This window comes from Macrotis lagotis, chromosome 2 (genome assembly GCF_037893015.1).
Source record: "Macrotis lagotis isolate mMagLag1 chromosome 2, bilby.v1.9.chrom.fasta, whole genome shotgun sequence".
Classification (NCBI taxonomy): domain Eukaryota; kingdom Metazoa; phylum Chordata; class Mammalia; order Peramelemorphia; family Peramelidae; genus Macrotis; species Macrotis lagotis.
Window position 1 is genome coordinate 128,632,569 of NC_133659.1, and position 16,931 is coordinate 128,649,499.

Consider the following 16,931-nt stretch of genomic DNA (forward strand, 5'->3'; position numbering starts at 1 on the left):
TTTTCCTGTTATCCACTAAACTTAGTAATGCTATTATTATATTGTTTTATTGATTCTATGTATTTGCTTATGGATATGAATATACCATTGCGACATGTACATGTGAAATGTCCTGCATATCACTTAGATCTCCATACACTAGAACCTATACAAGATTTAGTACCTATCTACTAATATGTTCAAATGATTTATTTGCTGGTAGCAAATATGTAACCAAGGAGAGTTAAAAGTTGAGTTTAAAAATATTAAGGCCTAACAACATAAAAGGAGGTGGCCACTTCTGGACATCTTTTTTTAATCAGGGGGGATTACTCAGGTTTTTGAAGAGAATTAGAAAGAGAATGTTTAGCCATCCCCTGAGGACCCTTTCAGAGATGATCCAATTCGAGAGTCAATCAAGTTAATAGAGAACCCACTCTGGAGTTGGGTGGATCTGAGTTCAAATGTGACCTCAGACACTTAATACCAGCTTAGCAGTGTGATCTTGGGTAAGTCACATAACCCCCATTGCCTTGCAAAAAACAACAACAAAGAGTCAATCAGTTCCAGTGTTTCTAGGCTGAAGCAAGATTTAAGGAACCCATTTCCTGAATAGATGCATAATAGATACAGGGAAGTAGAGGAGGGAAGGCCTCAAGGAACAGGGAATGCAGAAACATTGGTAAGGCAACCAGCCCGAGGAACCAACCATGCGGACAAGGTCTCAGAGAGGCATCCTAGCCCCTTGAGACCCCCCAAAGTAGGGATTCTATCTCAACTCTCCTTTCCTCTTTGGGTGCCCTCCTGACACCCTGAAGCTTTTCCATCTTGTAGAAGGCGCATTTGTTTGCCACTCATTGTTTTAAGATAGGACGTTACCCACAAAGAAATAGCAGATTTCTAGGAGATGGCAGCTGGGGGAGGGGTAGCATTCCCAGAGAACAGACACAGCTGATGGAGAGGTGACTTGGGAGCTAAAAAGAATTTTTTTAATGATATTCTTTGCTACAATTTCCCTAAAAAAAAGAAGCACCGCATATACTAGAAAATCCATGAGGCAGAGCGGAGGCTGAACCCCAATACTTGGCACCTCCTGTCTCCTAGGGCTATACTCGGAACCCCCCAGGCCACCGGGCAGGGTAGCGCAGACAGCATTTGAACCCAGCTCTTAAAGGCGCGTTCTTCCCCGGCTCGTTTTCTGAACAAGGCGATGGGGTGAAGTGGCTTGAGGAAGAGTCGGAGGCCGCATTTGAACTCGGGTCCTCCGGACGGTGCCCCTCCCCCGCCCGGCTCCCGCCGCAGTGCCCGCCCCCGGAGGGGGAGGGGAGCGGAAGTGACGCGGCGGAAGCGGCGCCGTTCCCCTTGCAGCAGGGGAAGGCATCCAGCCCTCCCCCCAAGATGGCGGCGGTGACGGAGGAGTGGATGGCGGAGGAAGGCGGCGGCGGCGGCGGCGGCGGCGGCTCTGCCCCGGCCGCGGGGGCGTCCCAGCGCCTGTCGCCGCCGCCCCCGCCGCAGCCCGCGCTGCTGGGCCCCCCGTCGCCGGCCTCCCCGTCCCCGCCCCTGGCCTTGGAGCAGCTGCCTCACAACAACACGCTGGTGGCGCTGCCCATCGTGGCCATCGAGAACATCCTCAGCTTCATGTCCTACGACGAGATCAGCCAGCTCCGCCTGGTGAGGCTCCCCGCCCCGCCGCCCCTCCCCCGCCGCCCCCAGGGCGGCCGGCCCGGCCCGGCCCGGCCCGTCCGCCGCCCCGGCCCGGCCCGGCCCAGGAGGGAGGCCCTTCCCGAGGACAAAGCCCGGCGCGCTCTCTCCAGACGAGGGGGACGCGCTGGCCCTGGGGAGACCCTGCCCCCGGGGAAGCGGGCCCCAGAGGTCACCCCGGAATCCCACGCCAGCCGGGCCTCGGCGGCCCCGGCCTTTGATTTCCACCAAACTTGACTACGGATCTAGGACAGTCAGATAGTCCTGAATTTCCCCCCCTCAACATGGGAATTCTTGCCCGAGAGTGTGTTCCTTCGTAATTCCACAAGCTGTGGAAATTTGTCTCGCTACCGACTCCCATTTAAGCCAAACTTAAAAGTTTAGGATGATTTTAAGACATCTTTTCGTTAGAAGGAAAAACAGTCTGGTTCGGGGTTAACATTAGAGCATCTCATAATCACTAGACGTGAGCATTCCGATATAAAACTATAGACTCGTGCTTAGTTTTTTTAATTGTCAAGTTTAGGCTTTATTTCAAACATCAATAAATACAAAGATCTGCATGTAAGGATCCTCCCTCTTCCCCCCCCCCCAAGAATTCTGCATCCAGTTTCTCTTGTCTAGCTGCAAAAGTGTTTCCCATTTCTTTACAGTGGCTACATTCTTTCATGTAACATATGTTTGATGTTTCTTTTGTGGGGAAATTGAGGTGAATTTTTAGATACAGATTTAGTTCGTAGCCTTTAGCCCATGATCCATTTTCAAAAGAGGTTTTTCTCCAGCCGGTAGATGTCAGCATTTTCCTTGATTATTATCTCTTTCTTTTTGTGGAAATTGGCAGGAAAAATACATCTAGTGGGGGGGGGTAGGCTTTATTTGCCTTTTCAGCTAAAGTAACAATTTATACAATAAGCTTAGTTTGCAAAAAAACCCAAAAGATTTTATATTATATATACCTATATATGTTGGTTCTTTGTAGTATAAATAAGGGGGGGGGGTTTTGAGAGAAATTGAGTCTGATAATTTAAATTATGAATATTTTGTCAATTTTGAATAGCTTCCTTACCATTTAACAGCCAGTAGTGTTGTATGGGCTATTGTGATCCCTTTTTTTCTGCCATTTTTTGGAAATTTTACTATAGCACCCTAAATAGATAGTAATCATACAGATAAGAGGAGCCACATTCAAATGATTAATCTCCATATCTTTTAGAGGATCTCATAGAAGAGGCTGAAATTGCTAAAATGAAGATTTTTTCTTTATTTGTATTATTTAACAAGTTAACAGACTTTGTCCATGTCATGGATTTTGGGGATTCAACTTGTTTATATAATGAAGTCCAAAAACTTGTCAAGATTTTTTAGTTATACTGAGATTTTTGTTGTATCCCTCCATTTGTGTTCTTACTCTTTTCCTTTCCTATAAAACCTTGCTTTAGTAACCATAATTTCCCACATGTGTTCAAGCTTTCCCTTTTTGGTTTCTTGATGCCAATAACATGTTTGTGATTCCCCAGTCCTAAAAAAGCATTCTGATCTTTCTAGTTATCATCCCATCTCTCTCTCTCCCCTTTCAATACCAGACTTCTTGGGAAAAAATCATCTTTACTAGATAACTTTATTGCTCCTCTGCCCCTCCCACTCTACTGAAACCATTCTCTCAATATCAATAATGACCTGCTCTATGCAAAATCCAAAAACATTTTTCCCCACCTTTTTGTCCCTCATCCTCTCTGCAGGTTTTGACTCTTTTGACCAATCATTTTCCCAAATATTTTTCCCCCTTGGATTTTGGGACATTATGCTCTTCCTAGTTCTCCTGATATCTCTGTAATCATTCTGGCTTTTCTTCCTTGCCCCATTAATCTTGGTATTCCCTCAGATTTCTCGTTCACTTTCATTGCTTTCCAGGTTTCTCTAGCCCTGACTTTTCATTTAAATTTAATATCCATGTCTACAGATTCTCTGTAGGAAATCATCATGTGGATATGCGATTAGTAATTCAAAATCCCCAATGTCCAAAACTAAACCAATGATGCCACCATTCACCCAGTTGCCTATGTTTGAAACTTTGATATAATTGTTGATTTTAACCTCTCCCCCAGATGGCCCTTCGGTCATTGTCCAATCCTGTTTATTTTCTCTCTACAGCTCTCAAGTCCTTATCTGTATTCCAGTGCCAATACTCCAGTACTGGTCCTCATTATCTAACACTTCAACTTCAGTTGTAAGCTTCCCAATTCTGCTGTCCTATTCAACAAATCCTGCTGCCAGATTTATTTTCCTTATGAATATGTCTAGACATATCACTCTCCTCTGCTAAAAACAATCCATTAACTCTCTGCTACATACAAAGTGAATTCCAAACTATTTAAATTATCATTCAAAGCCTCCCCTAATACTTTTTAAGCCTTATCTCATCCTATTACAAGTATACTCACTCTTACCCATATATGTCCTTCACTATCTGTGCTATTATTTTGCCTGAAATCCCCTCCCTGCCTCTTTATTTGAAATCAGAGCCTTCCTTTTAAGACTCAGTTCAAAAGCTGCCATCTCTGTTTTCCTCTACTCCATTCCCAACACAATTCTTCCTCCCTTTGGACCTCAGGTAGCTCTTGATTGAACCTCTCTTGTGTTACTTGCTTATATATCTCTTTATAAAGGATGAGGAAACAGATACTTTTTAATCACCTTCTATATGCCAACCACTGGTCTCCCTTAAGATACTATTTGTATTACAATTGCTTGTGATACTTTAGTACTCTCTGAAGTTATAAATACCCCAAGAACTGTTACTATTTTATTTGATCTTTGTGCCTTCCCTATCTCAGTGTTCTCTGCATAGTAAGCCCTGAGAACATTTTGATGGTAAGCTGAAATGATTTAACTGCACCTAGTCCTTAGAAATTTTGGCTATATGAACATTTTGTTTGTCATTTAAATATTCCTTGCTTTAAACAGATCTTGTTATGTAGGAATCTAGATTTATTCAGTGTTTCTCATAGCATTCTTTTAAATAGTATATTTCTCTCCCCCCATCTTCCCACTTTCAATGCATTTAATGTTATTTGTCTTACACACAGATTTTCAGATGATCCATTATCAGTAGGGCATGTACTTTGAATTGCTTTTCTAATAGAGCAATAGATTTTGTGCTGCTCAATACTCTTATCTATTCTCTTGGGGGATAAATCAGGGCCATGAGGTTAAACAGAATCTGTTAGTTAAAAGTGACCTTAGAAGCAATGTAGTTCAATCTGGAACTGAACAGAACCCCTGACAAGTAGTTGGTCATCCATTTTTGAAACAATTTGTACCATGCTTTGACCCATTTAGGAGTATAGCAAATATGGAATGTTATTTCTCAGAAAGGTACTATAGAGAATTTCTTCTAGACCTGTATTTTTTTTTGCTTTTGTTTATGGAGTGTTGAGCAGACAAAGAACAAAGCATTGAGGAATATAAAGATAATTTATGTTTGACTTTGAAAAGCTGTAGACAGTTTTATAATTCATTTCCTTCATTTCTTAGATTATTGGTGGTGTAAAATTCAGTTAGGAGAATATATGGAATAGCAGATTTCAAAATGCTATAGATAATTCAACTGTGTGTATGTGCATGTGTTAGAAATTGGCAGATATTTGAGGGTAGTCTATACTTTCTATTATTAAAAATTGCTTTTCTTTGAAGTTGAATAAATGTAATTAGATTAGGCCCACTTTTCAATTAATGGTCTTTAAGAACTTTAATTCTGAAGTAAAGTATCATTCATATATATTCATATTATAAAAGAATTTGACCCATTTTGAAGTTCAGACGAAATTAATTGCTTCTTGTTAGTTTGGGTCAGTATCTGAATATAGTAGGTGTATCCAACCCATGGCCACATGCAGCCCACATCATGTAACAGGAAAAACAGGTGAGCACATGTACCAGTGTTTTAGTATTGTAGAGGAAGTAACATTCTGCATCTCACAGATTGCTAGAGTTTTTTATTTTTATAAAACATTTGCATATAGAAATTAGGAATTTTATTTTAAAACATATGATTCATCATAATAACAACAGACAACTTTATTGGATGTGCATTAATTACTTTTTTTGTTACAGGTCTTTGAGAATAGATTTCAAGATTATAGAAAATACCAACTGCATTTCAGTATATTTGCTTCTCTACTCTCAGTTGACATCAACATGTTACCTGCAAACTTACACATAGAATTGCAAGTCAGATATGCAACTTAAAGAAAAAATTATTCAAGTGTCTTTATTGAACTTTTATAAGTTATACCTGCCTAAAGAAAGATATCCAGCATTTCATAAACATAACCTATTCATGATATCTCTTTTGGGGAGTACGTATATTTGTGAGCAACTTTTTTCCCATATGAAGCAAACAAAAAGTAAAAAAGAAAAATTTTAGACAAGCATCGTGAAAATATTCTTTGCATAGCTACAGCCTTTATCAACCAGTCATAAATATGCAGAGGCATTGAAAAAGCAGGCTCAGTGTTCATACTAAAAATGACTTGTTCTTATTTTTTGGTTAAAAAGTAAATGTAACTATTCTTTATTGTTACATTATTACAATTTATTATGATACTCATTTGTTAATATGGGTTACATTGTAGTAATAAATAAATACTATATCCCATATGTGGCCCTTGACAAATTTTTGTTGGGCAGTGCGGACCAGATGAGCTAAAAGGTTTGACACTTATGATCTATAGGAATTGGTTTTGACCACATTCAGTGCAGTTCACCAAAAAGGCCTAACTTGAAGTCTTTCCAGTTGATAAGATCTACCAGAATTTCTGCTCTTTTAAGGATCCAGAACCATCTGCACTATACAATAAAGTATCTGGTTAGGACTTTAATGAAGTCTTATTAATAGCATTATTTGTATGCAAATAATATACATATGCAGCAGATATTCTTCATGTTATGCTTATTTACAATATTAATGCATAGTGCTTCTTTATCTGGTCTTTTTTGTATGAATTATATCTCAAATACATGCATTCATACTTGATATACATACCCACATTTGTTTAAAAGTAAAAATGTTGAGAAATAAGTTTTATGTTCAATATTCTTACAGTTCTGGTTTTTTTTGCAAAGTATGATTAAGTGGGTAGCTTTAACTCATCACATGTATTATTTTTCTTTAGAAGTTACTATGTGCATAGGAAGATAATACATATAAAATAATTTAAGCATGTTTACAAAGTATCATGTCAGCAAGACCAAAGGAACAAAATGAATATGCAGGAACTGGGAAAAGTCAATTGGGTTAATTATGGAAAAGTTCTGGTAGAAAATGAGTTTTTTAATCCAGATTTTTTAAGGGATAAGCTCATGAATAAGTAGAGTAGCAAAGCATTCTAGGTAGAAATGATATAGTCAAAGTTGGTGGAAATTATGTAAATCAAATCTAGGGGAAAGATTAGCTTGGGAAAAGCAAGAGATCTTTGGGACACTGCAAAAAATGATCTTTCATTTTTTATAGATAAGAAAACTGATACAGAAAAGTAAAGTGACTTTTTTCACTTTTAAGTTTCAACTAAAATACCACTTTTCTCCAAAAACACTTTCCTAGTCTCTTAAATACTAGTGCCTTCCTTCTGTGATTGCTTCCAAGTCATTCTATTCTTTACTTCTTGTGTGTAGTCTGAATGTAGTATGGAAAATTGTTGGTGTGTAGTTTCTTGTTAGATTAAGAATTCCTTGAAGGCATTAGCCTTTTCTTTGTATCCTCAGGGCTTTAACAATGGTGTCTTACATATAGTAGGCAATTAATAAATATGTGTTGATTTGACTTACTCAGCCCCAGCTAGTAAGTGACAGAACCAGGATTAGAATCTAGGTCTACCAACTCTTGATCCTATACTGTTTTCTAGTGTTTTCTGTGCCAAATTTAACAGCACTTAGGTTAAAGAAGTAGTTCTGCTCTTTTCAGTAATAGAACCATTTTTATTCTAATCTTTGAAAAATGTAAACAAATAAAATGAGCTTGGCTAACAAGGGCGGAGTTAGCTGGAGATTTTTACAAAGGAGTCAATATAAATTCTTGAACAAGAGAGGAGAACATAAAAAGAAATTTGTTTTCCTACTATTTAGGAGAGAAGATTGAGGGCAGAGAAAAAGCATCTTAGTTGCTTTTGTAAACTAGATATGAGATAATGTTACCACCCAAAATAATTATAATCAAGTAATGAGACCTTATCACTACCTGAACTAACATGGTAAAATTAAAGACATTTTAGAAGCAGCTTTATTTAAAATGCTTCTTTTTTTTTTTTTTTAAGATTTTTGCTAGGCAATGGAGTTAAGTGGCTTACCCAAGGCCACATGGCTAGGTAATTATTAAGTGTCTGAGGTCAGATTTGAACCCAGGTACTCCTGACTCCAAGGCTGGTGCTCTATTCACTGTGTCACCTAGCCGCCCCCTAGAATGCTTCTTGAAAGAATTAGGAAATGGTGGGTTGAATATGGGTTAGCAAAGAAGAGAAATTAATTGAAGTTGACTCCAAAGTGTTAATTTGGACTGTCTCTACATTTATTCCTTAGATTATAGACATCCAAAGTATAAATTTTTGTTATAAAAGGTTTTCTAATACTTTTAATTTTGATTTATGAAGAAAATTTTTATTATTAATGAATTTTCTTCATTGGTAAATGATTCATTGTTTATAAAAAAAAATCTTAATAGCATATTTATCTAGCTTGGTCCAAAAGATAGGTTCGGTGCAAATGATTTGGAAAGATAACCTAAGACGCAAGATGTAACACACATTTAGAAACATCTTAGAGAAGGAAAAAAAAGAATAAAATATAGTGGTTAATCAAAGTCTGAAATCTTGAATAGCCTAGAAACACATGAACACATTGACTCTTGCTTCCTCTCTAGACTTCCAGTATACCTTCCCTTGAGGAAGTTAGCTTTGTGTTTGATGTGAGATAAGCCCTAGGATATAACAGCTTCCAGACCTGCTGAAATACATTACCTCCTGTCTCCCAGTCATGTTTTTAGGGGTGGCCCAGGCCACAACCGTTCTAGGAAGAGTGAGCACAATTCCTGTCTCCTGGCCAAACTTCCTGGACACATCATTTCTTATCACTTTACTACCAAAATCTCCTAACAATTTCTTTCCTGCTTCAGCTGGACCTCCTGAAAATTTGCCACCTCCTGCCTCAACTTCCAGGTGCTTGCCAACATAACACCATAGCTCATACCTTCTGTACTTTGACTTTCCTGACAACCTGAAAGACACAGTCATACCCCTTGCCTCAAGGCAGGACAAGATCTCTTCCTATCCACTGTTACTGTCCCTGAACTCATTTATCAATGGTTAGCATTCTCCCACCCCCATTCCAGTGATACTGAAGACATGACTGCAGAAGAAAAATTATTTTTGCACTCCACCTCCCCAACTCCCAACTTTCCAATCTCATTTTTGATAACTTTATTAGTATCCTATCTCCAAAGACCTGCCCTAAATTTATCTGTCCCTTTCTACTGTATCTTGTCCCCTCCATAATGAACAAGTTTCCTTTCCGGGACTGATTGTATTTTTTTCACACCCTACCAACTTAGTGATTCCACTGGGGAAGTAAAAATACTTCTGCTATTTCCAGATTTTCTTAGTATCACTCAGCAACTTGTCTTCCTCAGAGGTTTGTGCTATCCAAATTTATCTCCTAATTCAGATCCTGAACCTGATCTGATGGTTATCTACTGCTCTCTCAGGACGTTCTCCCTTTTTCCTTAGTGGTTTATTGACTATTTTAGTCTTCCTTTCTATCCATAGTACCTGCCTTCATCTTAGATTTCCACATATATGTTAATATTCTTTTAAATATCAAAACATCCTAGTTGTGCAGTGTACAATTCTTCCATGTTTATATGATCATAATCTTTTCCAATCCATCTTTCTCCTATCTTAACTATCTTTAACCCTATTCTTTATCTTTTCTGTGACTTGTACTACTTAGTACTGTTTCAGACCAGCATCCTTTCTTTGGCTACATTATTTTTCCTTCCCACTCTTTACACTTTAGAGAAAAAAATTCAATTCCAACACTGTCCTGTACTCAAATTTTTTTTGTTCCCATGTCCTAACACTGTTTATGTCTTGCCAAGCCCTAGCTCCAGTTTATTTCTTTTTTTTTTTGCTTTTTTCTTTTTTGTTTTAAAGGGGCAGTGAGGTTAAGTGGCTTGCCCAAGGCCACATAGTTAGGCAATTATTAAGTGTCTGAGGCCAGATTTGAACTCAGGTCCTCCTGACTCCAGGGCCAGTGCACTACCACTACCACTATCCACTGCACTACCTAGCTGCCCCTCCAATATATTTCTACCATTTGCCCTCCTGCTCCTCCTTATAGACTACTGAACAGAAGGGGAGAAAGTCAGTCTTACTGAGTCCATTACAGATTTGTTATCCAATTTTGTTTGAATCTATTATACAGCAAAACAGTCCTAATACTCTCCTCCCTTATTGATTCCATAGGCCCAGTGCCTGTTCGAAACTTCCTTTAATCTTCCTTTGCCCCTCACTTCTCCCCCCAGCCTCTGCTGAGGACCTCATCTCATACTTTATAGAAAAATTTGAGAGGTGAGAGCCTTCTCTCATTCCACATCTCTAACAACATCCACCACTACCTTCCTCCTTCCCAAGGCCACCTTAATATAAACCCTTAATCCTGTTTTATCTTTTCTAAGAGATTGCTCCCACTCCCTCTGTCATGAGTTTCTTCCTAACTACTGGTCTCCTTGCTATTCTTCACACTTATTATATTTATATTTCTGTTTCATTGCACTGGTCATCCATGCCTGAAATACTCTCCTTTCCATCTCTTACTTTTTAGAATCCCTGGTTTCCTTCAAAACACAACACATACATCCCTATAGACCCAACTGCTAATGTTTTCCCGTATAAAATTATCTTCTAGCTACTCTGTTAATATTTATAAATGTAAACACAAATAAGTGTGGATTGTATATATATATTGTGTATACTCCCATGTATGTACATGTTGTCTGTCACAATGTAAGCTACTTGAGAGTAGAGACTGTTTTTATTTGTCTTTGTATATATATATACCCAGTTCTTAATATAGTGCTGAGTAAATGTTTCTTGAGTTATTAATAAATGCTATATTATTTCCTTCCATTAGTAAACTATCAAAAGGAGATCAAGTAAACATCAAGACTAGCCATAATAAGGGGCAGCTAGATGGCACATTATCAATAGTGTATCCCAGCCATCCTCATTCATTGCACTGTGAACTTACTGAATTTTACAAGTACGGCTAGAGATGCTAAATGGTACTTCTTCTGAAATGTTCATGTTTACTATCATTTATTTGACCAGATTAAAACCATTCCTACAAAACAAAATTTTAAAATCATAATCTGTGTGATGCCCAGTCATAACTAGGAATTCTTATATTTAGGGAGAACCATACCCATGATGAATAACATGAAAGACACCCTCAATTGGAGTAGAGGCAGATATCATTGGATGGTGGGTGTTGACTCAGCAGAAACCTTAAGATACTGCAAGTTCATTGTGAGGAAACTATCCTCAGAGCAGAGGTCCATTAGGTTGTTTCCAATTTAAATTCATCTTAGCACCTATTTAATAAGAATTAGCAGTATTTTCTTTAAGGTTGGCATGCATGAAATTTGATTACTATTGGGAGAGGATAGACTGGTTATCTTTGTAGGAAACAGGCTTTTGAGTGGAAGACTGAGAAAGTTTAAAGCCAACTTTTCCTGTGCCTCCTAAAGAAATTAAAAAGTGTGATGTTAGGCAGAGCCAAGATGGTGGCAGGAGAACAGCCTCTCTTAGGTGCCCTCTCCAAAATATTTCAAAAATCTTAAAGTTATGACTACAACTAAATTTTCAGGAGATAGAACCCACAGTTTCCTGACCTGCCACCCTAGGGAGCACCAAGCACAACTTGGAAGATTAGCAGGGAGACCTCTGCCAGAGTGAGCACGAAGCCCAGACCAGCGTGGCCCTCCTCACCTCAGCCGCAGCCCTCAGAGCAGCCCAGATTCCAGGAAATGGAAGCAGGCCTGTGGAGCCACCAAGCCAGAGCTGCCTGGTAGCTGCTCCCTGAGAGCTCACAGCCCAAGGAAGGTAAAGGAGTTGAGGGAGACTGCTAAAGTCTGTCCTCTCTCCCTGGGACAGGACTCTGGGGCTTTGACCACATTCAGACCCTGGTTGCAGTCTGGGGCCCCAGAGGGGTGAACTTGTGGTCATTCAACAGACCAGGAGAGCTGTCGGAGCCTTACATACTGAGGTCCTTGTGGGGGCGTCCCAATAATACTCAAAAGCTCAGGAAGAACCTCAAAACCAGTCACAGACTGGGGAAATGAGTAAATGGGGAAAAAAAAAAGGAACCTGACCACAGACAATTACTTTGGTCCTATAGAGGACCAAAATATACAATCTGAAGATGAGAAAGTCCAAGCTTCTGCATCTAAAGACTCCCAAGAAATATAGAAGTTGGGCTCAGGCTATGACAGACCTCAAAAAAGATTTTGAAAATCAAGTAAGGGAGGTAGAAGAAAAATTGGGAAAAGAAATGAGAGAGATGCAGGAAAAACATGAAACTGAACTCAGCAGCTTAGTCAAGGAGATCCAAAAAAATGCTGAAGAAAATAACGCATTAAAAATCAGTTTAGGGGGGCGTCTAGGTGGCACAGTGGATAGAGTACTGGTCCTGGAGTCAGGAGTACCTGAGTTCAAATCCGGCCTCAGACACTTAATAATTACCTGGCTGTATGACTTTGGGCAAACCACTTAACCCCATTGCCTTGCAAAAAGTTAAAAAAAAAAAAGTAAATTTAGGTCAAATGGATAAAACAGTTCAAAAAGTTATTGAGGAGAAGAAGAATGTTTTAAAAAGCAGGACTGGCCAGATGGAAAAGGAGATAAGAAAACTCTTTGAGGAAAACAAATCCTTCAAATGTAGAATGGAGCTAAAGGAAGCAGATGACTTTGCAAGAAATCAAGATACAATAATCCAACACCAAAAGAAATGAAAAAACTAGAAGAAAATGTGAAATATCTCACTGAAAAAACAACCGATCTGGAAAACAGATCCAGGAGAGATAATTTTAAAATTATTGGGCTCCCTGAAAGTCATGATCAGGAAAAGAACTTTGCCCTCATTTTTAAAGAATTCTTACACAAGCTATTCCCCAGTTGACAAATGGCCAAAGGATATGCAGAGCCAATTTACAGCTGAGGAAATCAAAGCGATCCATAGTCATATGAAAAATTGTTCTAAATCACTACTTATTAGAGAAATGCAAATTAAAGCATCTCTGAGATACCACCTCACACCTCTCAGACTGGCCAATATGACCAGAAAGGACAGTGATCAATGTTGGAAGGGATGTGGGAATTCTGGGACAATTGTTGGTGGAGTTGTGAGCTCATCCAACCTTTCTGAAGAGCAATTTGGAATTATGCCCAAAGGGCTACAAAAATATGTATACCCTTTGAGCCAGCAATACCACTACTGGGTCTATACCCTGAAGAAATTATGACAAGGGGTAAAAACATCACTTGTACAAAAATATTCATAGCAGCCCTGTTTGTGGTGGAAAAGAACTGGAAATTAAGTGAATGTCCTTCAGTTGGGGAATGGCTTAACAAACTGTGGTATATGTACGTCATGGAACACTATTGTTCTATTAGAAACCAGGAGGGATGGGAATTCAGAAATCCTGGAAAGATTTGCATGAACTGATGCTGAGCGAGATGAGCAGAACCAGAAAAATATTGTACACCCTAACAGCAACATGGGGTTGATGATCAACCTTGATGGACTTACTCATTCCATCAGTACAATAACTAGAGACAGTTTTGGGCTATCTGCAATGAAGAATACCATCTGGATCCAGAGAAAGAATTGTGGAGTGTGAACAAAGACCAAAGACTATTATCTTCAATTTAGGGGGGGAAAATGTTATCATGTAATTTTGCTATCTCTTATACTTTATTTTTCTTCCTTAAGGATATGATTTCTCTGTCATCACATTCAAGTGAGATCAATGTATACCATGGAAACAATGTAAAGACTAACAGAATGCCTTCTGTGGGGGGAGGGAAGCAAGAATGGGGGGGAATTGTAAACCTCAAAATAAATAAAATCTTTTTTTCTTTTTTTTTTAGGCTTTTTGCAAGGCAATGGGGTTAAGTGGCTTGCTCAAGGCCACACAGCTAGGTAATTATTAAGTGTCTGAGGCCAGATTTGAACTCAGGGACTCCTGACTCCAGGGCTGAAGCTCTATCCACTATGCCACCTAGCTACCCCAAATAAAATCTTTCTTAAAAAAAAAAGAATCCCTATAGGAAAATTGCCCCGAAATCCTAGAAGTAGAGGACAAAATAGAAATTGAGAGAATCCACCAATCTTCGTCAGAAAAAGATCCCCAAAAAACAGCCCCCAGGAATATTATAGCCAAGTTCCAGAATGCCCAATTCAAAGAAAAAATACTGCAAGCAGCCAGAAGGAAACAATTCAAATATCATGGAGCTCCAGTCAGGATTGCCCAGGACTTAGCAGCATCTACATTAAGAGCTCGTAGGGCTTGGAATATAATATTCCAGAAGACAAAAGAGCTTGGAATGCAACTTGAGAATTGACTACCCAGCAAAACTGAACATCTTACAAGGAAAAAGAGACTTTCAATGAAACGGGTATTTCAAATGTTCCTGTTGAAATGACCAGAGCTGAACAGAAAGTTTGACCTTCAAGTACAGGATTCAGGAGAAGCATAGAGGGAGTGGATGAGAAGGGGAAATTATGAAGGATTTAATGATGTATTTCTGCCTGGAAAGATGATACTGATAATACTTATATGAATCTTCTAATAGAGCAGGTATGAGACAGGAGAGAGCTGAATTTCAAGATAATATACATGTATATATACACACACATATATACATACATATATACTTCATGTAGCTTTTGCAATGGTATGGAAAGAGGGAAGGTGAGGGGGAATGAGGGAGCCTTCATTCTCATTAGAAATGGCTCAGAGAGGAAACAGTGTACATGGGATTGGGTGGGCTGTATGGGGACCACAGGGCCGGTTGGTTGCTAGGTCTCCAGTGGGATGTAGGCTTGGTGCCTCTTGGCCCCAGGGTCAGTGTTCTGTCCACAGCACCACTTGGCTGCCACACAGCACATTTTTGAAGAGGGATAGAGTGAAAGGAGAGAGAATATGATAAATTTTATTGGGGAGGAATGGATGGAGGGAATTAAAATCATCAACAACTGTGGAAAAATATGGAAGTAACTTCTATGATGGACTTAGGATAAAGAATGTGATCCATCCGAGACAGGGCTGATGGTATCAGAATACAGACCGAAATACATATTTTTTTCCCCTTTCACTTTCTCATGAGGTTTTATATTTATGTGGGGGAGGAGGTATTATGTTTACTCTTAAACAAAAATATTTTAGTAAGGTAAATAGTAATGTAGTAAATAAAAGAAAATTTTAAAAATTAATTTAAAAAGTAAGATGTTAAAGCTGGTAAAGATGGTAGGGACCATCTAACCTGGTTCCTTAGTTTTAGAGAGGGAAAGTGTAAACAAATAGGACCCAGATTCGACTCATAAGATATTATAACCAACTTTGTTCAACTCCTTCATTTTACAGAGGAATAAATAGAGAAGTAGAGTTAGTGTCAGAACAGGTATTTGCACCTCATTCTCCTGACTTGTATGGTAATACATTTGTTCTTGAAATTCACCTTCCCTCCCACTGTTTGGGACACAGGTGCTTACAGAGCATCCAATCTTCCTCATGTTACTCAGAACAAGCACATAAATAAAGAGGGAACCCTTTAGTCCTTCCAGAGATATTTACCTTCATCTGCAAAATAATAGTCAAGACCTAGATTAGCAAAGTGACTTGCCTCAGGTGGTAGAATTGGAATTTGTCCTTAGATACTCTCAATTCAAATCCCACTATTTTCTCCCATGCCATACTATCTCACCCCATTTATCATCCCACTTCAGGCTAACCCTTTTGGAAAGAACAATTAAGAATTGAAGTGACTGTAAGCTGTTTTTACTCTTTACTCTGATGGAATTTAGGAAGAAGCTATATTGAAATTGTACTCTACATTTTTTCTCTTATGATTTTTATAATTTTTTTATATTTTATTTATTTTGAGTTTTACAATTTTTCCCCTATCTTTACTTCCCTCCCATTTTTATAATTTCAACATGATACTCCTGATTAGGTGCCAAGCTCTGAGAATTTGGTGGGGGGGAGAAAAATTCAAGAGAAAAAACATCTGGACTGAGGAAAGACCTTTTTTCCCCTTCTACATCTTTCCTTTTCCTGATTCATTTTGTACACACAATACACACACACACACACACACACACACTCACACACTCACACACTCACTCACTCCTGCCCGTGTGTGTGTGTGTGTGTATTTGAATGATCTTGCAACTTGTTCCTAACCAAAAAGGTTCCCTCTCCCCTACTTCCATGGGCCAGTTGTGGAAGTTGGGGTGTGGGTTTCCCAGCCTGTCTGATTGCTGGATTGTGAAAAAGATTTGGGTGGGGAGGGACTTATCAATCTATTCTTTTATCATGTACTTTCTATATACTAAGACATAAAAGAAATAGTCTTTTATATCAAGGAGTTTATATTCTGTTGAGCAAAGTAACATGTCCTCATATAAAAAGTTAGAAAATATATACAAGGGAAATGCATGGTGGCAGAGAAGAGAATGCCAGACCTGGAGTCAGGAAGATTCATCTTCCGGAGTTCAGATTTAGCCCTAGTTTTCTCATCTATAAAGTGATCTGGAGAAGGAAATGACAAACCACTCTAGTATCTTTGCCAAGAAAAGCTCAAATGAGATCATGAAAAGTCAAACATGACTGAAATGATTCCATACACAAGAACAGATTTTTACAGAGAAGCAGAGCAGTAAGAGCTAAGAAAATATCAGAAAAAAGTCTCAAATAGGGGGTATTATTTGAGCTGAGTTTTTAAAATGGACTCTAAAGATCCTAAGAGACAGAGGGGAGAAGGTAATATATTGTAGGCACGGAGGAATTCCTGTGTAAAGACAGAGACTGGAAACAGCATGTGAAATATATGAACAGGTTGTTTCTTTTCTGTGTTTGGGGCAGCTGGTGGCCCAGTGGGAAGAGTACTGGGCTTGGAATCAAGAATATATTAATTTGGGGC

At 38.9% G+C, this 16,931-nt stretch overlaps 1 protein-coding gene across 2 annotated transcripts in view; it reads left to right on the forward strand.

Moving 5' to 3' along the window:
• The first annotated feature begins 1,377 nt into the window (after nucleotides 1–1,377).
• FBXO28 (F-box protein 28) overlaps nucleotides 1,378–16,931 on the forward strand; it is a 65,147-nt gene continuing 49,593 nt past the window's right edge. For both annotated transcript variants that reach the window (XM_074222777.1, XM_074222778.1), the window contains exon 1: nucleotides 1,378–1,650. In XM_074222777.1, coding sequence (XP_074078878.1) covers nucleotides 1,378–1,650 — 273 coding nt within the window. The remainder of the gene's footprint in view (nucleotides 1,651–16,931) is intronic.